The sequence below is a fragment of the Globicephala melas genome, chromosome 8 (genome assembly GCF_963455315.2).
Source record: "Globicephala melas chromosome 8, mGloMel1.2, whole genome shotgun sequence".
Lineage (NCBI taxonomy): Eukaryota > Metazoa > Chordata > Mammalia > Artiodactyla > Delphinidae > Globicephala > Globicephala melas.
The window spans coordinates 26,383,976-26,410,008 of NC_083321.1; the positions used below are offsets into that span (position 1 = coordinate 26,383,976).

Below are 26,033 nucleotides of genomic sequence, written 5' to 3' on the forward strand. Positions count from 1 at the left end.
TCAGTTGGATATTCCAAGAAAAAAAGGCTTTTTAAAAGAGAAAAATTAGTTTCGTGGAAATATTTTAATATTTAAATGTTATACAGTTTGATGACTTTCTTAGGAAGAAATCAGCATAAACTTAAAATGTGGACGAGCTTAACTAAAGAAACTTCCAAATATTTTCTAAACACTGGAAAATATATATTTATAAATTGTAAAATGCATTATTCTATTAGTAAACACAAACCTTGGTATCTTTAAATCAGACCTCCCCCCTCACCCCCCCCAACCAAATATCCACAAAAAGAATGTCCTCAAGTGTCACTGCCTGAAGTGATATGCTCTGACAAATCTAACAGCTCTTTCTGTGTCATTCCTAATGCACTTGTCACTCAGTATTATCCATCCTCATTAATGACAATGGGAAAGTTTATCTTGGGAACACGTTTTAAATCATCTACTCTTTACAATGGGACCATGAAATCTCTTACAAAACATGAGGCGGGAACTACTCTGACAACAAAACCCCTTCCTGGCAGCTTTATTCTTAATTCCTGTTCAAGGAGTAATCTGTTTATTATAAAATCATACAGAACAATATATTAAACAGAATTTGAAACAAGAATAGCTAGTGTGATTTTCAAGCTTACAAGTATTTTTACAACATTTTTATTAGGCTGAAAACACGTAGTTGAGTCCTTTTTGTGTGGTTTCATGCAATCTTCTTTTCTATTCTATATTATAAACACCTTTGAAAAAGAGTTTTGTTTTATCTAATTTTAAAACAGTTTTTAAATGCCATGGACACTAATCTTTATATAATTATTTAAAAAATAATAATATGCATGAACTTAAATAAAAGCAATTTTGAGTAAACTGTCCTTACATGTTTAAATTTCCTAATTAAATGCTGCAAGAATCCAACTCAAGTCTCTTACGACTTCATAATAATCTCATCAGTCCCCAAATTACTTTTAATAATATATTTACATTTTAAGCTTCAATATAACATTTCTTTGCCTAAGAAATTCCTACAGTTTTAAAAAAAAAAAACAAGAAATAAGCAAAACTTCTTGATCCATAGTGTCCACTTAAACTTACTGTTTTAATTTGACTATCAATTATATATATACTAGGTAGTGTGGATAATGAGCAGCTAATTGTTGGGGGGTATACTTCCGCTGATAAAATTAATACTTGTTAGAAATATATCTATATGCCTCTTATTATTCAGCCATCAAAAGTTTAATGATACATTTTCATTAACTTACTGTATAGTAAATTAATCTTAAATAGATTATAATAATAAAGTTGAAAAATTACATTTAATGTTGATTTTATCACTTTTAATCACCTGAAGCCCATTTGTGAATTCAAACATGCTACAAGTAAAACATCAAATTTTAATATTAAAATTGTATGAACCTGTAATTTACCCTTTTTACTTCAGAATTCAGGACCACTACTTTAATGTTTCTAATTAATGCTTTATTTTTGTTTTAAAAAGTTCCTCTAAAGGATGTTGTAAAAATTATATGGGCTTCATGTTTAAGACTCTAATATACAATAAATACCACAAAATGGTTAATTTAATTGATGTTTTAAAAAAGAAATAAAAATCTAAGGAAAACTAAGAAGATATATACATAAATTAGAACTGTTTCTCACATATTAGATGTTTATTATGAATCGGATGATAGTATATACAAAATAGCAATTAATGTGTGGCTTCAGAAAGCAGAATTAGTACTAATGGGTGGGACATTGTTTTAGTGTCTGAAAGAATTTTCTAGCAACTGTCATTGGCAGAGATTGAAATGGGTTGCCCCTAAGAAAGTGGGTTCCACATGATTACAGAGTGGCTAAGTGGGAAAATATGTGCACACAATAAGAAGCTGGCTTTGAAGCACATTAAGCTCCCTTCCAATTTTAACCTTTTAATAAATCTAGGTATATTCTCAGAGACACCTGCATTAATTCTAAAAGTGCAAACGATCAAATGATCATGTGAATTCTTTATTACTCAAATAGAGCTTAATTTTATGTCTACAAATCATATCCCCTAATTGACAATTCCCTCAATAAATATTCTTTAAAGTATGTAGCCTTCTCAAGTAGGGGTTCTTCTTTATAGCAAACTTTCTCAGTAAATGACCATATAGTAAATATTTTTGGCCTTGTATGCCATAAGATCTTAACTTAGTGGTATAGTGTGAAAGCTGCCACAGGCAATACATAAACTAAAAAAGTCTTGCTGTGTTCCAATAAATGTTTATTTTAAAAAACTGCGGGGCTGGATTTGGCCCACAGGCCATAGTTTGCTAACCTCTTGCTTTAAAGCATCAGAGGCATAGCTGGTTTAAAATTGCCTTTTACTTACCTAATTTTACATGGAGCAAAGCTTAAGAACCTTTCCAATAAAATGATGGGAATGTTATAATAATTGCATGCTAAGGCAAAGAAATGGCCCATATTTATGGCTGTGAAGAGTAGATCACATTTCCAAAATATCTTTACATGCACCCTTTCTGTTTCTTGACTGAATTACACATTAAGCCAATAAATAGGACATGTGGAGGAAATGCATTCAGTTATAAATTATGCCCTGTAAAGATTTTCTTCTAAATATGATTGTCCTTAAATTTCTATCTGGATCCCAATGGTTTCCCAGGAGAAAATTCTTAAGAAGCCAGACTAAAGAACTATATTGATACTTGTCAGTTCCACATGCACAAAGAGGTCAATGGGATGATTCTTCACTAATGATAGTTATATATTCTGTTATTATGGAAGTGATATTAGTTGCTTTGTTGCCAATGTGTATTTAAATATGAATTGTAGAATATCCAAGATGCTGTATTCAAATTCCATTGTACATAATTATTTCATCCCTAACTCATAAGTCTTAAAAATGTTTTACAATATTTTTCTGTTAAAAGCCAGGAAAACATATTAGGCAATAAAATCAGCTCTATTGGCCAGAGAAGACCAGACATATTAACAGTCACTTACTGGGTCAAAGTGGGTTAGAAGGTATAGGTACTTTAAATCCAGGAATTAGGACTGATTGCTCTCAGCTCTGGAGGACTTTACAAATTTAGTCCAAATCTAATAGTGCCCTTAAGGAATAAGACTGGAAAACTCTTATTGACATTTATAGAATGTTTACTATCATACATCTTTTAAGATAAAGTGTTCAAAATAGTTTTCAAATGGCAATAAAATGACCATAATGAAATTATGATTAAAATAGATCACATTTTGTTAACTAAAAATTATATTTTTTTCATTTCCTATCTAGTATTAGATATCTAGTATATTTGAGGAGTACAGTTCTTTTTTTTTTTTTCTTTTTTTTTGCGGTACACGGGCCTCTCACTGTTGTGGCCTCTCCCGTTGCGGAGCACAGACTCCGGACGCGCAGGCTCACCGGCCATGGCTCACGGGCCCAGCCGTCCCGCGGCATGTGGGATCTTCCCGGACCGGGGCACGAACCCGTGTCCCCTCCATCGGCAGGCGGACTCTCAACCACTGTGCCACCAGGGAAGCCCCAATTTTTTTCATTTTTGATAGTACACAGAAACCAGAAAGAAAATTAGGAGTGTAGAGTTGTTGTGTGTCTGAATGGCCAAATTCAGAGGGAAGAATCTAGAAAGTGCTGGTAAATTTATTTCATTAGTGTATTTTTACTAATTTGATATTATTTTGAGAATAAAAAATTAGGTACAGCTCATAAGTATATATATAAAACATGTAAAATATAAATATAATTATTTTAAAGTACAAACTATCTTCTTTTCATCATTACTTTTATTTTAATCCTAAAGTCTTAATTTATTGAAAAATCAGATGCCTAAATTCATTTAGCAAAGATCATTATTAATATGTCTTCTGCACTACGATTTTTTTCCCTGAGAGCATTGGAAAGGCTATGAAAGATAACTAAAATAAGTCATTATCGATGCCTTTTTCATACCTATCGCTGATAAGTTTTGAACTTCATTACAGAGAAAAGGGAGTATGTACAACTTAGCCATTTTGAAACATGTTAGCTTTTCGGTAAAGGCCATTTAAACACTACCACTGTGCTGTGTTTATCTATACCTGGACATGATCCATATATTTAATTAAAAAATTTGTGTGCATTTATGTGTGTGTGAGCAGTTTTCCTTAAAAACTGTAGTTATATACTCTAATAATTTTCTATAATTATTTATGTCAATAATATAGCACTAGTGCATTTGGTTTTGCTGGACATTTTAGCAACTGTTTATAAAAATATTAATAAACTAGTATCATGTTAGTTTTTTCCTTTGCCCACTGAATACAAGATAAGTTGACACATTTATTTACAGGCTCACCAAGGGCAATCCATTTCATGCTATAGCATTGACCCTTCACAATGATCTTGTAAATTAGTAGTCTATTATAATATGTACAAGTGACCTTTAATTGCACCAAGAGGCTTTTTGTTAAAAGCTTTTTCAGTGCTACACCATAGCTACAGTATAAGTTGGTAAAATATTCCTTAGATTACTGAGCAGGAATATCAACAAAAAAATGCCCCTATCAAAATAAGTAAATAAAAATTTTGAGGTATTTAAGTCTACACTATAATAATGCCTTTTAAATAACTATTGATCACAAAGATAAGCTATTTTTCTAATTATATAAGAAGTAAACATTTAGAAGATTCATAAACAATTTATTAAGTTCTTAAAATCTAATCAAATACAACTTTGTTTTTGATAATAACCTTTGGAGACAAAAATAGCTAAATCAAACTTGATACTAGCTTCATTTTACAACAGAAAATTTTAATTTTATTAACAGATACCTCCTCTCTCTTTACTAAATGACTATACAATTGTAACTTTTACTACTTTGAAATGTTTAGTGAAGAATCATATACCTAAAAAAACACAGACAAATACATTCCAAGTGTTTTTTATATTAAGTAGTGATATTCAAAACAAATTTTCAGTAAAGTATAGGGTCAGATATTTCAACTGATTTACTCAGAAATTTCTGAATGACTGCAATATATTTTTGACATACTTACAAAAAGTTGAAACCAAATACTCAATTTCATTAAACCATGTATATTGGGTATCTTATTTCTGGAAGGCTCATGCCAAAATGATTTAGTTTGATTCTCTACAACAATGGTGGGTTGACTTGACAGCACCTGACAAAACAGTTCAGTGAACTTCACTGTACCAGATACAAAGAACCTGAACTGGCTACTCTACGGAATGTCCACTGTGGCAGAGAGTTATGACAGTAATAACTTTGACAAAATTTTAATTTCTACTTAAATAAGAGAACTGCTTTACTAGTTGTGTGCCCAAAGGCATTTCCATTACATCCCAGTTTCTCTAATTATTTATTATGGTCCCCCAAATCTTGCCTTTTAAAAATTAATAATTTATATTTAATCTCATATTTCCTTAATGAGGAACACAATTTCTTCTTATTACTAAACTATAGGAAACTTTTTTAGTAATATTACTCTATAAAAGGAAAATATTTTGTGATCATAAGATTTACTGTTTAATTTTGCTTAAAGGTGGCATTCAAAGAATTTCCAATAAATGAAACATTTGCAACAGAAAAAAAAAAGGTTTTAGTATGAATGGATCAAACTTTCATTAGAACCAGTTATTATAAAGGGGGGGGCAAAATTATAAAAAATTTTTTAATTTTTGAAAAACTGAATTTGGTTGACTCTTACTATAAGTTGTATACACCTTAATTATCTGAAGATAATTTTTGATGCTCCAAAGATGATACATTAAAACAATTTAGAAAAATATAAAATGTAATATAAAAACATGGTAACTATCTATGAGCAAATTAATATTTGAAAAAGTACCTGAATGATGTCAATTATACTTTAATAAAAAAAAAGTACCTGAATGTAGAACTTAAGTGAATATAATAATAATATATTGTTACTAAATTTGGGATACTTTTGAACCATATCAATATAGTTGACTAGAATAAGGGAACCATATTTCTCTGTATAGAATACTTTCCCCACCTCATTTAGCTAAGATCTAGGAATCCTGAAGAAGTGGATAGTGTTTTAGTAAAAGGTTTTAGTTTTTATGAATTAATTTTTCTATTAAAAACCCCTACCTGGGCTTCCCTGGTGGCTCAGGGGTTAAGAATCCGCCTGCCAATGCAGGGGACACCTGGGAAGATCCCACATGCTGCGGAGTAGCTAAGCCCGTGTGCCACAACTACTGAGCCTACGCTCTAGAGCCTGTGAGCCACAACTACTGTGCCCACATGCCACAATTACTGAAGCCTGTGTGCCTAGAGCCCGTGCTCCGCAACGAGAAGCCACTGCAATGAAGAGTAGCCCATGCTTGCCGCAACTAGAGAAAGCCCGCACACAGCAATGAAGACCCAACATAGCCAAAAAAAAAAAAAACCAAACACCTACCATATACCAGAAGTAAGTAAAAAATGAGGAAAGAACAACCCTGTGACCCTAATTTTATATATATATATATAAAATATTTTGCTATATTATATGTGTGTGTATACACACACACACATACAACATACACACATAACATAGCAAAATATTATATAACAGAGAAGCTAAGATAAATCCAGTCTGAGTTTTATAATGTATTTATAAAACTAGAGTAGAAATTCATGTTAGGAACAAAAGAATTTTTAACTTGAATGTTAAAAGATTATGTATAAATATGCATGTATACATACTTACACACATGTTATGTTTACCTGTAGATATATGTACGCACCTACATATATACCTACACATTTTTTGGAGGTTCGCTCTTTTTTATCAGGGCAGAGGCTTTTTTGGCTTATGTACTGAAGACGAGATGGTGGTTCATCTTGGGGTGTGGTGAGTAGTTAGTGGTTAAGAGCACAGGCTTTGGAATAAAACAGACTTGAATGTAAGTGTCATTTCTGTCAGTCAGTATTAACTCTGTGTCTTTGGCTAAGTTAAGTTGCTTGATCTCTCTGAACCTTAAGTTTCCTCACATGTATAGTATAGGTAATAGTGGTACATGGTGTTGTGAGATCTATGAGGAAATGTCTATAAAGCACACGTAGTAGTCTCAGGACTCTGTTAAACAATCAAACTTTTAATTTTTTATTAATAATTATTAGCAGAGCTCCTGAACATGTTAACTTTCCAGTATGATTCTGCACATGGAGTCAGAAGATCTGAATTGAGTCTTGGCTACAAGCACAGCTCTATGACTTTGGGACTGTTTTATAACTCCTTATGTCTCCTTATTAGAATGTGCATTATAATGCCTATGGCAAGGGTTCCTATGAGGATCAAGTAAGAATTAAATATGGCAATGTATGTGAATGTACCCAACACAATGCCTAGAATAAATGAGATACTCAACACACATTTTAAAAGAAAGTTATGATAGATACAAGTTACTTTAAAAATAGCACTTTAACAGGTTAACAAATATTTATGGAACGCCTACTACACATGCTCAGGATTTAGCTGCAAACAAGACAGAGTATGTCCCTACTCTTGTGAAGCTTACAACAGGTAAGGTTGAGTGAGGTTGGGAAAATAAACAAATTAACTGATAAACAGCTATAGTAATACATAAGTGTTACACTATGAATTAAAATAGGGTACATGATAGAAGGTAGCTGAGTGAGTACTTCAGATGGGCCAGTCAGGGAAGACCTCTCTAAGAAGGAGACTGGACTATTTAATCTATAATCCAGCGATAAGAAAAAGCCATAAAAGGAATGGAGGAATGAATATTCTGGACATTTGCTGTGCAAAGACATTGAAGGACTAAAGATGTTTTGGGTATAAAAGTATCCTCAAAGCTACCTATATCAATCAAAAAGCTCATGGATACCATCTTTATTAAGCTCTGCTATGTATTTCTTACTCTTTCAAGTACCTTGGAGGCTATATTAGTAAAATATATGTTCTTACCTCCTAGGAACATAAAAATGCATTTAGCTGATGAAATGGGACAGCCATGATTTGTCATCATTTATTGTTTTCTCTTTTCCTATCCTCCTTAGACACTATAAGTAACACATTGTGGGGGGAAGTGTTTCAGGGAATAACATGTAAACTGAGTGAATTCTGCTACAGCAGTTCTACAAAGGCTTTAAAAAAAAATCCTTGAAGTACTGCAATATAATTTTCCTGGAGCCACATCACAGAACACATACAAAAATGTTTGTATCTGCAAAATTTAGGAAGGAGAAGAGATATTTTTCTACTTGCACCCTTATGCAATGCTAAATCTGTATCATCCTGGTCTCAAAGGTGAGATTACTGCACTACAGTAGGTACCACAGGATCTTTAGGAGAGACCCATGGACTGAAGACTATTTGGCAAGATTCTAAGTATTTGACTTTTGCTTTATGCAACTATCTCGCTATTCAAATATATGCTTTCCTTAAATTTCCTAAGTAAAATGTAGTAGGAATTAGTATAAAAAATAGTGCAGTGTGAAATATTAGACCTTAAGTTCAATTTATAAAAGGACGATTTTTTTATAGAAATGATTCAAAGTCAAGGTTTCATAAGATATTTAAAAGTATCTCTCAAAGAAACAGGATTCATTTCATGTAATGAATTACAAGTTTAATATCTTAGGTGTTGCTGACCATACAGAAACTTTAAGATATGTAATAGCCAAACATGAATTTACTCTTCCTTGCCAAGAGAAGCACTGATGTTCTGCCAGCCAAACTCACAGGAAGCATGTGAAACGAACACAAAAGCAAACAGGCCTTATGCTGCCTAAGGGAAAGTCAGCAAGATGGCAGCTTCAATCATTTGGAATAATACTAAAGCAGCCTTAGGCTCTTCTCAGAATGGAAACATGTCACTATTGCTGCAATATTCCAACAAATCAGAATGCAGAGAAAAGAACACTTATGCAATCACGTCCTGGAAGGGCACTTTACTCAACATTTAAGTGGAAAATAATTATAAAGAAATTTCAGAAAAATTGTAGTGAAGATAAATGATGCAGGGAAAAATGTTTTTTCTTTCAACACGCTTAATAGGTTTTTAAAAAGCTTACCACTTAGAAACAATTTCCTTTTATTTCCTTTTACATTCTCCTTAAGGAATTATTAATGTAAAGACAAATTTTTATGAAGCAGTAAGTGAAAAGTTTGGGATTCAAGCTGCCAGTAAGAAATACTCCTTCCCTCCCCCCCCACCCCCAATATAGTACTATTACTTTGGAAGTTTGATCAAAGGGAATAAGCTTTCACAACATTTATATAGGAAGTTAAAAAATACTTCAAATATTTTGGGAACTTACCTAATCAGTATACTTTTAGCATGTGTCTAGTCATGTAGCCATCTTTGGTCAATCATCAAAAAATCAAAGGCAAATTGGCATGACTCAACCCTAACTTTAATACCGCATGATTGTGTCGTGTAAGCTTGTTTTGTGTGAGAGCTGCTGTGGTTTTAGCAGAGAGATTAACAACCGGACCTAAGCTGGCCTCCAAACCTTGCCCTGCTGATGCCTCAAGCTCTTTGAAGTCTGACCATCATACCTGGCAAAACAACAGTGGGAACTAGGATGGTGTCAGATCTAATCAAATTGTTCGCTGCAGCATAGCTAACTATGGGTTCACTAATTGGCCCAATTTCGGATTATACCTTTTGCTACAGATTCAGGACAATAATTTAGTTAAATGATGTTTTTTTTTTTCTTATCTCTTCTAATTAAGATTCCAAAGTGGGAAGAAATAGGATTAGACAGAGTCTCAAAACTGTGTTCCCTTTAAGGTGGTATGCAGTTTTGATAGGCTCACTATGACATGTGAAATATATAAAGCATAGTAGTAACCCAGCTTCTGGAGATTCTGTGAAACCTATATGACATTACTGTATGTCTACATCACTTGGGAATTAAAGTGTAAATATGGGGACGATAATATAATGAACATTAAAATGTGAACAGTATAAAATGATATTTCTACTGTTAAAGAATGTTAATTTGGGTTTACTTTTGACAAATGATTTTATATATAAGAACAGATGTCTATGTTCCACTTTGGTTTTCTTTTTGCTAACTGCAGTATATGTGGGATTTGAAATACCAATCAATATTTGTGGAGGGCATCATTATCAGAAAAGGTATATTTGGACTACATGGTTCATGATACTACAACCTAATAATGCTCCTGAGCCAGACATTTATGTTTCCATTTTTTAAATTTTTGTGATACAACTGTGAATTGACATATAAGTTAACTCTCCCTTCCCTCTACCTCTAGATATGGTAAACATACAGTCACCTTTCTACTTCTCATTTAAGAACTAGAAAAGCTGTTAAAAAAGTGTAGGGGAGTAAGGAAACCTAGGACCAAAGATATCATGCAACACTCTAAATTGTCCAAGGTTGTCACAGTGACTGACACCCTTGTAGTTTGCAAAAGTTTATGCTTTTCTAATATGTAAAAATTTCAAATAATTCCACTGAATCATATCAAGTATATTGTAGTATTAATATAAAGCTAATCTATATGGATGGCATATACTATTCTGGTCTTAATACTTAAGAATGAATCTACTAAGTGCATAAAAAATAATAGTTTCTTAATAAATACAGGTTGATCAATTATTCTGTGAGAAAAAGTTCTTGGTGATTGGAGAGGTATTGCCGTCCTGTATTCTGAATTAGGGGCAAAGTATGACAAGACAACCGTGAATAAAGTTGATTTACTTTGATTTTCTGAACGTTTAGTATTCATTTAGGATACAAACCCCACACAGATATGATATTTATGATACTCACTATTTTTGAATCAATTAAAAGCCTACATAAGTATTGTTTATCTTTATACTGAAAATTTGCAGTGAACAGTGAATGTCTTTTGTATATTCCAGTATACCCCAGTAACCATACTTTCTGACATGAACATAGAAACACTGAATCTTAGAGCTAGAAAACTGTCCCATCACTAAAGCAGAAACCTTGTTTGTAATAACCTTAATAGGGTCTGCACCTAATGTAGTAATATATTATTATTATTTATATTAGAAAATTAGATTACTAGAGTGTGTTAAGATATGACCAAAATGAACAATACAAAATCAAAACAGCACAATAATCTTAAATGCAAGTAAAAATGCTGCTCTTATCATGTCATCAAATTAAATACAGCTACATTTCAAATCTTACCAAATCTCTTATGTACTATAATTACATCATAATTACTAATATAAACAGAAAACTGGTTAATGATGATCCCAACATCAGAGAAGCAAAAATTATAGAAACTGAAAAAATACAAATCTAAGTAGTTATTTCATCTTGGAAGTGAAGTTATGTAACCAAGTTATACATTTAGAACTTAACTGAGAAGGTAGTGTTTATAGGTCACTTGACCAGTGGAACTTATATAATATTTATAGCTGTATTATTTGGGCTATTCTTTAAACTCCATAATTTATCTATATTACATATATTTCAGCAGAGATTTTATACCTACTAAGTCTGTGACTCTTCTTAGTTCTGGGATAGATACAAAGATGAAAAAGACATAGTTTGCATATATTGAGTCTATTATTATACCTTAGTAAAGCCTTTGGTTATAAAATATTTAATCTCAATATAGAAAATATAAATAAGCCAGAACAGTGCCAGGTACACAATAAAGCCTTCATAAATGCTAGCTATGATTGAATGGAGCTATGGTAAGGTCACGAAATAAGTAGTGTATTACGGTTAATCAGATATGCTAGAGAATTACTATGTATAGTTTACAAGGATTATCAACATTCAAAGAATTGGAAAGTTATTTCTTTTAACCTGAAGCCATGTTGAATCAACTATAAACTTTCTCTTTTACTTATTCAGAATGCATGCCAGGATTTTAGTGTCATTACCGTAGATATGATCCTGCTATGGTTTTTGTAGAGGGGCTAATTCATAGAGCTTTATAGATGATGAATACTAAGTATCACTAAAAATTAACTGTCATTAGACAAATGCTTCCACCTGAATCTGGACAATACTAATACATGCTCCAAAAAGGGAGAAATATTCTTTTGCCTTCTCCAAATCACTCAAAGAAACTAGAGATTACTGGTTAAAGTTGCTCTACCTGTTAGGGGCCCTGGGTGGCTATTAGTAAAAAGATATTCAGTTTTCATATGAAAAAAGGCAATGATTTAATAAATCAAAGAAAAGGGATGCTAAAAATAGAGATGAGGGTTTTTACTTGTTTCTTTTGCCCCTTGTTTCCACCTGTGCCACATTTTGAGACCATGTTACTCACAGTAAATTCCCACATGTAACAAATCTACCTGCATGGAATCAGAAAAGTTATCTTTGCTTTACCTGCTAAACCACCTTTCCTTCTGAAAGCAAGCCACGGATTCAATATCTGGTACATTATAGCCTCAGACTTTACAGACTAGTATAGTGTACATCTCCTTATTTTTTAAATATCAAGGCAATTAAAAAAATATTTATTTGTTGTGCATATCAAAACACTGCCACTTGATGAAGGAATCCTCTTGTTTCCACTGCCCATAATATATCACGAAAGACTTGCTATCTGTTTCCATATGCATCTTATAATGTACAATGCTACATTTAAAGCACTTAGTCTTTCATGAAATACATGATTTTATCCTATAACTTCTGTTAGGTTTGATTCTTTAATTCACATTTTTTTCTAATCACCAAACTGAATGTTATGGCATAAGTAAATAGTTATTTAGAATATGTTTCACTTATATTTCTATACTTAAAAGAAAACATATTCATTTAGGTTATAAGCCAAAAAGGTAAAAGATTTGATCAACTTTATTGAATATTAACTTAAAATAAAGAATAACCACCTACTTGTGTTTTGTTTTTAAATACTGCTTCCAAATCATAGGGTGACCAATTATAACGGTTCTCTTAGTTTAGGATAGTGGGAAGAAGAGAGAGGAAATGGAACAGAAACCTAGATCTTTTACCAGCTCCAGTGGTAAATAAAGTGTAGTAAAATGTAGTCACTATTAGAACCTAAAGTTATTCGAAGGAGAGGTCCTACTTGACATGTAAGTCCTTTATTTCTACTCCTCACCCCCAAAATAAGACCCAGTTTGTGTGTGTGTGTGTGTGTGCGCGTGTGTGTGTGTGTCTGTGTGAGAGAGGGAGAGCGAAAATAAACATGATTCACGTTACTGTGCTAACCATCTTCTCTGGGTGCAATATTTTTTTCACTAGGGAATCTCCTTGCTTAGTGTGTATGGTGACAGACATGATACTTTAGACCTGGTTGTCAGAATACTCATCTTGGGAGAAAGGTGCCACATGGAGAAAAACATTTTATATCTTTCATTAAATATATAAATTCCACCTAAAAGAAAATGAGGAGGCATGCTTTCCTTGTGATGCTAACAACTATAACTTTATCCCTCTAAAAGCGTTAGCAATATTATGGTAAATTACCCAATATTCTGTCAGAAAAACTGAAACAATGTTGAACAATTACAGTGTTGGGTTCCATTTCAATGGTTCCTTTTGAGAACTAAGGCAAATTAGCTCAAGAATCACTATTTCTACACTCTCCTTCTTTTGGCTTTAAGTGGCTTTTGAAGGGAGCATCCCCAGATGAGAAACTTCTAACACTCCTGCAGAGATGACCTGCTTGAAGAACTGGCTGCCTGATTAACTATTAACTGCTCTCAATAGGATTAGATAATTAAGGACATTGATGACCATTAATTAGGAGGAGGGCACATTAATTTGTCACTGGATAGGGCCCTTACAATGATTTATAGGTTAGTGCCACTTGCAAATGGGAAGGGAAAGAGAAAAAGAGAGAGCACCATTAAGTTACCTTATCAAGTGGCCAGCTAAAGAGGGCAGAGGGTCAAAAAAGGGCCAGAGTGGTCACTTAAGGGTGAAGTCCCAAACACCAAAGCAGTGCCAAGCCACATTGACCATCATTTGACGATGAAGTTAAAAATATGCTAATTTATTGGTGGCAATTCTCTCTTTTTATGGTTTCAAGCAGTTAAGACAAGTGGCCTGCTTAAGAGCTTTTCATTTGAAAAGAGATTAAACAAAATGGTTTGTCAAGGCTGCTTGGCTGTTTTATGTCTTTGTTAAAAAAAATTGCACCAGTGACTATACTGATAACTATCACATCACCCAGAAGCCATCTCTCTCTTCTGAGCATTTATTTCATTAATAAATACACCAACTTTAATTGCTTAATAGTGCTATGTTCATTTGCTCTTTAGCAAGATTAAGTTGAAATAAATCTTTTGCACTACTACTTTCTGTCACTATTGATGGCATAAAGGTCACAAAAAAAGTTTAAGTTTCTGTAGAAAATTTACTTAAAGACGCTGGTGTAAATTATACTTTTGTTTTATTCAGCGCGGAAAGAGGAAAGGTGATTTCACTAATAGTAAAGAAAACTGCTTTTAGAATGTAGATAAGGATCTTCTTTTCTTAGCCATACACAACTGTGGGTAGCATTCACACTCCACACACAAATAAGCACAGCTCATTAACATTTAATTAAACACGCTTTTGAAAGCCTTGGAAATATGCACGTCATACTTCTCATGTAAGTTTGGACCTTACTTTTAACAGACATTTAAAACAAAATGATTTTTGCTATACTCTAATGATATACCATTAAAATAAAAGACAAAAAAAGATAGTCTAAAAAAATTATTCTGTTACATCAAAAGAACTTAAAAATATTTAGCATGAAATATCTCCTATGAATTTCATTAAAGTAAAAGAAAAAGAGATACTATTTACCTCAAGACTGTGACTCAAACATAAAAATTCTCTCTTACCTCAATGGTGAATAGCTTCCTTTTTAATTTAAAAGCTAAGTCTTTGACATCTGATACATCATAAATCAAGTTATTAAGCTGAGGAATCTGCCGTATATGAATCAAACCTTGTGAAAAGAAAATTAAAAAACGCTGTCATTGGATGCATAAATTAAAGAGTCTTACAGCAGAATTCTGTAAATTTACACACAAGCATCCTCCCCCTTTTAAAACTGGAGCTTACTACCAGGAGCAATGAAGCAAATGGTGTGATTATACTCAAGTAATCAAGCAGAATAAGATAAACAGAAATCCTTGTGCGAGGAAAACTAATTGCACTTTGGTACAGAAGTACAGATGTAAAGAAGGATCTTAATACTTGTCAAAACTACAGCCGGTTTGTGTGTGATTTTCTCTTGTATTTACAGTAAGCAAATATGGCTATCACCTTGCATGCTGCCCACGGCACCACTGAGTGATCTTTATTTTATTAAATGCACCAGTAAGCAGCCAGCAAAACAAGGCTTATGGGTTACTGATAACCAGTGAAGCACTAATGAAAAGTATTTCATTTTATACCTTATTAATGACTTGAACAAACCATTGAAGAAAACTACATTTCAGAGCACACTCTAGGATCAAACATTAACCCCCATGCCATCCCAAGACACTCATTTCTGTGGCATGTTAGACCTTTATGTAGCTGTTATAAGCTTTGTAACAGTGCTAGGTAAACCGTGAGCTTTGGCCTCTTGTCAATAGAAACACTTGCTAATTTTTTCTGACAAGGGCACTGGATGGCTTTTGTGCAGCTTAATGCAGTTTCTGACTAAACTCGGGGTCATTTGCCACAGATGAAGACATGGAAGATTCTTCAGCGTGTCTCTCTGCCTGACTCAGCCCATATTTAAAAATTACCATCCCAAAGACACTGATCCCTCAACATGGGGGAAGAAGGGAAATCCAGATTCGAACAAATTAGATAAATCTTATTTACATAATTGCTTCTCTAGTATATAGTTTTGTGCGTGTGTGTATCTGGATGCTTAGTAATGTATTATTGTTAGCTTAAAAGGGTCAACCTCCAAGTGCTTAACTTTAGAAATGGCCCCTTCAAAAATAATTCACTAAAATATCTGACTTAATTTTTTAAACTTAAGAAAATGCAAAAGGTGTTATTAAGAAGACAGCTTTTACATACAAATTAAAAATATCTCATACAGAGTTATTTAGTAAAATATATTAGAAATAATCACACCATACTTCCACTTGCACATTTCTCATTTTAACCTTGTAAGTGCTTGTTTGGCTAACTGTTAAATCAGGAGGCCTTACAGAGTGAATCAATCATTCATCAGGTCCTTCTTATTAACAGAAACTTTACTTTTCATCAGAATCATCCATTAATCTGTGGCAAACAAAATTGGTCAATCCAGAGATTTCAGCACAAAAAAATCACAGCTTTTCAACCCTTGAAATGTTTCAATCAAAATAATATTTTTTTAAATATAAAATATGATTTTACTAAATTTATAAACTCATAGCACTTACAAATGATACTCAGATATAACTTATAAAGATAATGTTTAACTTCAGTTGTTTTAACATAAAATGTAAATAATAAATTAAAGAAATAGTTTATCCAGTTATAAGATACATAAACCCTGGAGATGTAATGTGCAGCATGGTGACTGCGGTTGACAACACTGTGTTGTATATTTGAAAGTTACTAAGACAGTAAATCTTAAAAGTTCTCACCAACAGAAAAAAAAAAGTGTAACTATGTGTGGTAATGGATGTTAACTAAAATTATTGTGGTAATAATTTCTCAGTATATACCTATATCAAATCATTATGTTGTAGACCTAAAACTAATACAATATTATGTCTCAATATATACCTATATCAAATCATTATGTTGTAGACCTAAAACTAATACAATATTTTATATAGTTTAATACAAATTTTAGAAAAAGAAAAAAAGGGAAATAGTTTAACCTTAACAGTTCTCTTCCTACCAAAGCAATAGTAATATATTAAATGAATTATATAGAGGGTTAATTTGGGCATATACCACATCCACACTTATGCAATGATCATGAGGTAAATTATTTTATTTGTTGTTCACAGTTTATATTTTATTTATTGTTCACAGTTTATATTTTCTAGCCTTTTATAAAATACTCGATTGTTAGATCATGCTATTTTATTACTTTTTTAAAAGGTTTTATGGCAACTCTTTAAAGCCCTGGTGGTCATAAGTATCTTATAATCCTTTTGTTGGTAGCCTCTAGAAATTGCCACAGTCCTACAATCACAATCTTACACAATCTTGTAGCAGGCTTCAAATAAGCTATTCAGTCTTTAGACTAAGGTTTTCCATGGAAGTATAGTAGTTCCACAATAATAATAGCAATAATTAGTATTCATTCAGAATAATAAATAGGTAAAAATTTAGTATTCACCATACTCTATATTCAGCTTAGATCTAAGATAAGCATAACTACTAAACTTACCCTATTGAGACAGTTCTATGTAGGAACTTTTATTTTAAAAAATCCCCAAGTTAACCAAATGACTAAAATACTATTAAAAGTCAAAAAATATAAGTAAGAAGCCTGATTACTTGACCTGTGTTTATACTAGGGTGGTAACATTTTAAAACTTGCTAATAACTCTAACAACAAAATGATCAAAGAAAAGTCCTAATATAATAAAAGATGTTTACTTTCTGAAAATGTGATTGACTAAGACTTTTTAACTGTAATATAGTATGAATTTTATTTATCATACAGCTAAGCTTTGTAAAGTATAAACCACTATACATAGCTGTTATTATTAGAATTTATATAATATTTATTTCTAACATGGTTAATAAGTAAGACTGATTTCACAGCAACTTCAGGGACAAAATGTACATCTGACTGAGCCATGCCTTAGTATCTGGGTTTGACACCTTTCAAATAGCTACTATGCTTCTTAGTCATAATGTAGTTTGGTGACAAGCTGCCATGAAAGATTGGCCAGGAAGGAAAAAAGTTTAACAGATATATTAAAAAATAAAATTCATGCTACATGACAGTAGATATTATGACTGGACAAGATTCTTCCAGGCAATTGGAACACGGCCTTTTCATTATAAAGATGCTGCTTACCATGATAATCCTTATATAATGGGTTGGTTTCTTTCTCTGAACCAATGAATGATTCCAGACCAACTACTGTATCTGACAAGTTTGTAACACGAGCAATAATTGCTTTATTCTGTAAAACAAGGAAACAAAACACTCATGTTATATTTAAAATATACCATCTAGACAATGTCATTATGCCATCTCAATGACAAATTGTAGAGAAGATAGACTATCAAAATGGAGAAATAACTTAAAAGTTAAAGCTACCACAGGTGGAAAACTGGATGAAAAATATGGCCCATGTAGGTATGCTATTCTAATTTGAAGAGCTGAAGGGGCATACCTTAGTTTTCATAGAAAAATAGTTTTTCTCTTGTCTTAAGGGGCAAGGCTACCTTTATTTTCATATACTATTATTTTTTCAAATTACTTTACCCAGTGCCCATCGGAAAATCTGATAAACATCAGAATTTAGAAGCAGTATATAGTACAGTATAATGTATAAGGGAAGATCCCACTAACATCTGTCAACTGGGACCATGTCCCAGCCTTATAATAGCTGAGGTCCTCTGTATCATATTAGAAACATGGAAGGGTCCAGCTAAGAGTCTGCAGCATGGCCAGCTCTGCAGTCTTCTATTCTCTCTTTCCAGATGCTGCTATTTGACTCTGTAATAACGATAAAGGCAAAGAAAAGATTGTAGATGACCAGCACTAGACTAGTAGCCTACCCTTTCCTTCCCAACACAACCAGACCTGAATCAAAAATACTGCTGAACAATACCTTATAAAAGATGTCACATTTTAAATAGCAATAGTTCTAAAATACCCAGAATTTCACGGCTATAAAAAATATAATAATTAAAAATATAATCACAATAATCTGCAGGTTTTCTTGACTTATTTTATTTAATAAAGTTCAGTATTCCTTATAACTCCTGATAGGGTGATAGGTTTGAAAACTATTTTATAGGCTATAACACCTTAGAAAAATATTTGCTCTGAAGATCAGGATAAGTTGAAAAGATTGTTGTTTATAAAATTTTATAATTTTGAAACTCCCATTTTATACACTGATATACCATTTTAAAACTAATCCTTAAAAAAAAGCATGGGAAATGTAAAACAGTCAAGACAATTTACAGTCTCATGTTATGTCCCCTGTTAAGAAAAGTCCAAATACAATCAAATATGTTCACTTTCTGAAAATGATTGACTATTGAGCTTACTGGTATTCCTCTGTTTAAGTTCTCTTGTAAAGATCGCATAAGAATGAAAAATAAAAGAGGGTTGGTTAATGTTAACTGACTTGGTTTGAAATACACAGTAGCCTCTGTCACTAAACATTATGCTGAAGTGACTAGTTAACTCACATCTAGGGCAGTACTTTGCAACTCCTCTGTAAGTAGAAATGCGTGTTATGAAGAGAATATTACAGCCTTTGAAATAGTGCTCTTAAAAGGAAGCAGCAAAAGTAATTACCCTTAATTGTCTTTAATACTTTCAATCACGGGGGGGAGGCACCAAGAATAGAAAAACGAACATCATTTGGAAATGCCTATTTTTTCCAAGGCAATTTTTCATTCAATGGTGAGAAAATAATCCAGATTGATCCCTTACTTTCAGTTCTATGCCACAGGGGATGGTCTTACTCCAGGAATAACAGGGGTTTCAAAGGCCATAAACGTGCTCCTCTCAATATTTCTTTAGCCAAAGACCATTATATCGAGCTCATCCAGGTTGGGTTTCAGCCAGTTATTCTTCACCCAAACAAAAATGTCTGCCAGACATTCCAACAGCTGGGAGACAGTTCACAATGAGTCAACTTGAAAATGATTCATTGTGCTGAGTACTGAACAATGTTGGGGTGGGGGTGGGGTATGGCTGAGTTGGCTGTAGAGGGTGAGAACAAGTGGGAGATGAAGAATAACCATGTGGTTCTCCCATTAAGAAGGATCTTAGATAACAACCAGCAGGCTCTTATCATTTCATTTTTAGGATAAACTCAACTGGGAAGAGTACTCCTGCCATGGACCCTCAGATGAACAAGCACTTATAAAGGCTACTGACAATATTTCTTAATCAAAAAGGTCAGATTTCCTTTTATCTATAAACAGAAGACTGAGTCTTTGTATCTAAATATCTGAATCTAAAATTATAAAAGTCAATTTTTGTTACGACTCAAATATCAGGATTTCAGTGATATAAACTAGGGCTTATGAATGACAGAAATTGTAACGTTTAAGTATGGAATTAGTCTTCCATTCTAGTAGTATATAAGCAAGGTCCTGTGTATTTAAATGGTCAACATGATATTTATTTCAAAGAAGGTTTTCTTTCCTTAATTTAACCTTAAAATTGACTAATAAACCACTTAACATCCTGTAATATTTATCTACATTATAAGTCTTTTTAAGGTAATTTGCGGGAGATTAAAAATATCAATTATCCACCTTGCAGAGGAAAACCGATGAATTAATATAAAAGATACAGACAGCCTAGATTTTAAAATCTCAGAAACTCATACATATATTTCATTTGTCATATTGCTAAGCTCCATAGGTTTACATGTTATTAACTATAAACGAAATTCTATCTTAAAAGCTTCCATGAAGTATCAGAACAAGAATAAACTTTTAATCATTACCATAATATAAGTTACATTTAATGGTGAGCTTACTGCTTTCTGCACAGCAATTCTAGAAAACAGTTTATGTAATGTGGCAAACCAGATTAATTGTGAAAGTTGTATAGATATCTGAAAAATGTCTATAAAATAAAAAGCACAGGAAATTATATAAGAATAACATCTAAGTTTCTGAATGAGATGAATTTTATCCTAAACTCATTCAGTCTTCCAATTATTTGTAGGAGCATAAAAGATATTTGGGCATGTAAAGGTACTTACTTTTTTAAAAGTTCAAATAGTGTTACAGATTACTTCTTTACCTCCAAGATTCATAGGGAACGTGGTATATTGATGTAATCGTACCTTAAAACCACTCTTGTCAAAATGTCTTTCAAATCATAATATTAATACTAAATGGTCTTTTAGATAAAGGTAGGTAAATTTACTTAAAAGAATCTAAAATTAACTGCTTTTAAAAATCCTTAAAAGCATAATAATCACAATTCACTTTAGGAATAATGCACTATGGACAATAAATTGTCTTATTATAACCTGCAATGTTCAGAAAGCTTTAGCATAATGATTTTAGCAGAGGCCTGGAAACTGGAACTTCTATATTCTCATCTTAAGAGATTCTAAGTGTTTTTATGTTATTAGCCAAGATGCGAAACCTCTTTAGTCTACAGTATATGTATGTAGTTGGAAACGGAGAAGTAAAGGTATTTGTGCATCTATTACTTAGACATAAATTTTGAATAATTTTTGTGTTAAATTTGAAGTTGTTGCAATATAGTTGCCAATAAGGAATATTTGAGTAAGGACATTCAGGATTCACCAGTATGAGTAAATTAATGGTTACACCACATGCATGGCATAATGACATCACCCAAATATATACAATGATACTGCCACTCTTCCTTCCTGCCCATCTGGATGTGAAAATCTAGGATGACTCAAAAATCTTTCTTATACTAGGCAAATCGCCCTTCAGTCCTGGGTGAAAGTTGTCAGCTCTGGATAGTAGCCAAGACATGACTAGGAGGGAAGCCAGGAGAGAGCCAGGGTCCAGGAGTTTTAAGAGTTTGCTGGCAATCCCAAATAGCATTGTATTAAGTTACATAAAAGGTTCTTAAAACTTTCTGTTGTGGTGTAATTTCTTAATTAATTACTTAAATTTAAATTATGTCAAATGATGTTGCAAATAAAAAAGGCAAATCGGAATGTCCAGTTGACTACCTTCTTACTCCAATTTTAATTTCACAAAAAACTTCACAGAGTTTTTGTTTTGATTGTTCCTTGTTTGGTTTCATAGAATGTTTCCTATTTACTTCTACAGAATGGTAACCTCTTTTTATTAGGATATGCCAAATCCATTAAATAGATTTTAAATAAAGGAAGGTTAATTTAATGCTATTTTCCAATTCAAAGCTTATAGAGCCAAAATTAAGAACTTTGTTAAGAGATAAAAATTCAACTACTGCCACAGGAAGCTCCCTTTGTTTTCTAATGAAAATAGTTGAGATACCTACTTAGAGTAACCAAGTAACAATGAGAATATATCAAAAAAAACTGAATATTTCCTTACTTACTTGGACTTAATTACCTCAACAATATAAACGATATAGTTTGTACCAATACAATATATACTTCCAGGAAAGATTTTAACAAGATAATTAAAAAGTAATTAACCAATCACTTAACTATCAAGAAGCTTGAAAGGAATAAATCAACTGACATAAAGCATTTGTGAAACGCCTCAAATTAGAATAAGTTCTTGGGTTACTCAATGAGAAAGACAGCAAACACACAATATGAAGGGTAGAGCTCCATCTGAGTATGGCACGCACATCAGATTTGGGACTACAATAGCACAAAAGCACTATCAAGTTAATATTGAAAAGTTAAAGAAATATTTAAATTACTTTATGTTTGACCCTACTATGTGAAACGATGTGTGTGTCTATGGTGGGGAGGGAATCACCACAAGAAAAGCAAGTATTCTACTTAACAGCTCAAGTTATAATAACATTTTTTGAAAAATGATATTAGAAACACAAACATACCACAACTCATGACATTTTTTTTTGTCGTGTAATAAAAAAAACAAACTTGAATGAAGGGATAAATCTAGGGATATTTAATGAGGTATTTGCTTTTCCATGCTTATTAAGTTCTCCATTCAATTGAAATCAAGACTATGAAATAATAAAATTAGGGCTTCCCTGGTAGCGCAGTGGTTGGGAGTCCGCCTGCCGATGAGGGGGACACGGGTTTGTGCCCCGGTCCGGGAAGATTCCACATGCTGCGGAGCGGCTAGGCCCGTGAGCCATGGCCGTTGAGCCTGCGCGTCCGGAGACTGTGCTCCGCAACGGGAGAGGCCACAGCAGTGAGAGGCCCACATACCGCAAAAAAAAACCCCAAAACAGTTATACAGTTTGTAACTTTTTACATGCCTTCCCTCACCTTCCCAGAGTTGTCACTTACTTCTGTGGATTAGACTCTTATTTTACTAAAAAAAAAAAATTGATAGTGGGGAGATAATTATATTCATAATTAATTTTGAGTTTAAGAAAGAATATAATTTTATCAAAATTATACTAATATATATTAATAATAATATTAACCTTAGTGAAGGTATTAGATTAAATCTTTCCAGATTTAATACTGAACTTTATTCAAAGTCACATACAATTTTAAAATATGGAGGAACTTCTGTAAATTAAAAAAATCCTAATGGCAACACTCTCTCAGTAGCATTTTATATTGATATTCATGTAGGGAAATCATAAAACAACATATTTCGGTTCCTTTTTCTAATGTTTAAAACATATCCACAAAGAAGCTAATGGTAAATATACCTACCTCAAGGGCAAAAGAAATTGCTGAGTATGTTGCCAAATACCAGGATTTTTACTAGGATTAAGCAATGGAGCCATATTTTTTGTTTTCCATCTAATCATACACTTGTTATTCTATATTTTGGCATGAAAATGTTGGTTTCTTAAAATTGAAGCATTTTTTAAAGAACACATGATGTTATTTTCAGATATATTATTTACATTTACCCTGGTCTCAAATACTACATGCTCTGCAGAACATTTGTTTACATCAGTTTTATTTTTTAGTAAGTTATTATATAAAACATTAAAAAAACTTACAATTCTGAAAACCCTTATAAATGGACTGAACAAAATGCTGTAATGAATAGGCTGAACAGAATAATAGCAAAATATTCATAATTAATTTTAGGCAGTTTTAATAAACTACACGTCATCTAGTTTCATATTATAGAAATTATTCCCATGGAAATTTACTTGTATTTTAAAATCTTTTATGGGTAACTTCCTAAATCAGAAATTTGTTGCTCACTACTTTATACATGAAACCCTTAAAATGCAACTCGCAGATGTCCAAAAGCTCACACCCTGCCTGGAAAAACGACTGCTAATATCCAAATATCAAACAGAGCATCCAGCTGATGTTTGCGATGCAGTGGTAGGTTAAAGATACTAAAATTTAAAATCAGCTTAGAATAATCCCATATTGAGTATAAAATTATAGCCTGTCATCAGGAACAGGCTGACAGAGCCAGGTCCAGATGGGAGACTGGCTGCGAAAAAGGCTGAGGCAGGTGGGAATATGATGGGAACCTGACGGAAGACAGGACTACTCCCTCTGCTGGCAACGTTCTCACCTGCTTGAATTTTTAACTAATGACTAGCTTTCCTTCAATTATTTAAGATATAACCAACAAATTATGTAAGGTGTTCCTTTTTTAGTTGGCTGTTCTGTGCTTGCACATTTTCAAACTCATGGTATCCTATTTTTTCACCAGATTAATTTCTCAGAGATATAAGGATCCAATGTTTCACCAGGAGGTCCAATTATTCACTTATAATTTAATTGCATCATAAGCATAAACAAATGTAGAATTGCTTTTATAAATATTAGGTCTTTAAAAATTAAAAATGCTTCTGATTTATGTTTGTTGATATACATCTCTTCTGGAAGAAAAAATTTCTTGGGCTACAGACTTCAGAATCTCTTTCTCAGGCTCTGCATAATGTCCCGTAATGAAATAATATAGAAATGAACCATATAAATCAACTATACAGGGAACAAGGAAACAGCATGTCACAGCAAAACAGCATAGATGTACAGCGCCAAACCCATCTGATAATCTAATGATCTGAGTTTACAGATATTATGTACTAATATATAAGAAATTAAGAACTAATGTTTACACAAAAATTTTGTTAAATTTTACAGAAAAATTATTCAATATTTGATTTTCAATGTAAGTTAATAGCTGCAGCAAAAACATTTAGTAAAAATCTGTTCTAAGATTTTGGCCTACAACCAGAAGCTCCCAGAACAGGAGGGATCAGCTTTTTCACCCACTGTTCTCATCTGAATCCTGGCTTAAAAGCTATTCCAGCTCCCAGCTTTCCAGAAGGCTCCATCCCAGGAATCCCTGCCTGCCATTTGGTTTGCTGATTTTAATCTCTCAGGACTTTCTTACAGTGGCTCTACTATGCTGAACTGGCACTTGCTTCTAGAAGTGAGTTATTATTAAACCTGTAGGTCAATTGTGGCACTAAAAACTCTTCGGAAGCTTTCAGCCACTGTGTACAATTTGCTAGTCTAATTAAATATTAATTCTAAGTGTTACATTTTGTGGCTAAGAGCTTTTATTTTCCATCATCAGCCTGGAAGAGAAAGAGGTTACAAAGCTAATTTAATCTCTCTCCCGTCCTCCCCAACATTAAAGATTAACTACATAGGGTGTGAAAACATTATTAGAGAAGCGGGAACTCTTTATATAGTAATAATGATGTAATTAATAGCAAAGGGCTAAAAAATAATGTTAGGATATAATATATGACCTGGTACTTAAACAGCTTTAAATTATAATTCGTTACAAGCATGTTTTGTCTCGATATTAAGAAATAAGTGTCACCCTTCTTTGAAGACAGTAATCTTTCTTTAAGGGAAGGTATGCATCTAAGTATATAAATAGGAATAATTCAAAATTTGCATTTTCTTATAGGTGTTTTTCAGAAAGCTTGTAACACCCAAGATAAAAAGCTTAGTAATTCTATTTGTAAAATAAATACAAAATTAAGTAAAGTTGTACTTCTTTTCTGTACACAAAAGTGATGTAGTAGAGGAGAGTCTATAATAAAAATAATGTTAAAGATCCTTCCCCTTTTTTTCTTCTATCATGTTCAAGGAGACGAAACACAGAGTCCCTCCCTGATTCTGCTCCCAGAACAGTTGTGTCCATGCCTGGACATTGGGCATTATAAAGACTATGCAGTCCAGCAGCCAAAGATTCCATATGCCCAAACAGATGACTCAATCTCCATACTGTGATGAGACATTTCTCTATTTCTATCATTGATATATTTGAAAATTTTGGCTCTAAATAGTACTTTACCAACCATCACCACTACTAGGAACTATATAGTATGAATTGCC

General features: G+C 32.7%; 1 protein-coding gene across 1 annotated transcript in view; it reads right to left on the bottom strand.

The window, feature by feature from the left end:
* Positions 1-26,033, bottom strand: part of ELP4 (elongator acetyltransferase complex subunit 4) — a 247,936-nt gene that overhangs the window by 120,768 nt on the left and 101,135 nt on the right. The window contains exons 8-9 of the mRNA XM_030864809.2: positions 17,945-18,053; positions 14,811-14,917 (exon numbers count right to left, since the gene is read on the bottom strand). Coding sequence (XP_030720669.1) covers positions 14,811-14,917; positions 17,945-18,053 — 216 coding nt within the window. The remainder of the gene's footprint in view (positions 1-14,810; positions 14,918-17,944; positions 18,054-26,033) is intronic.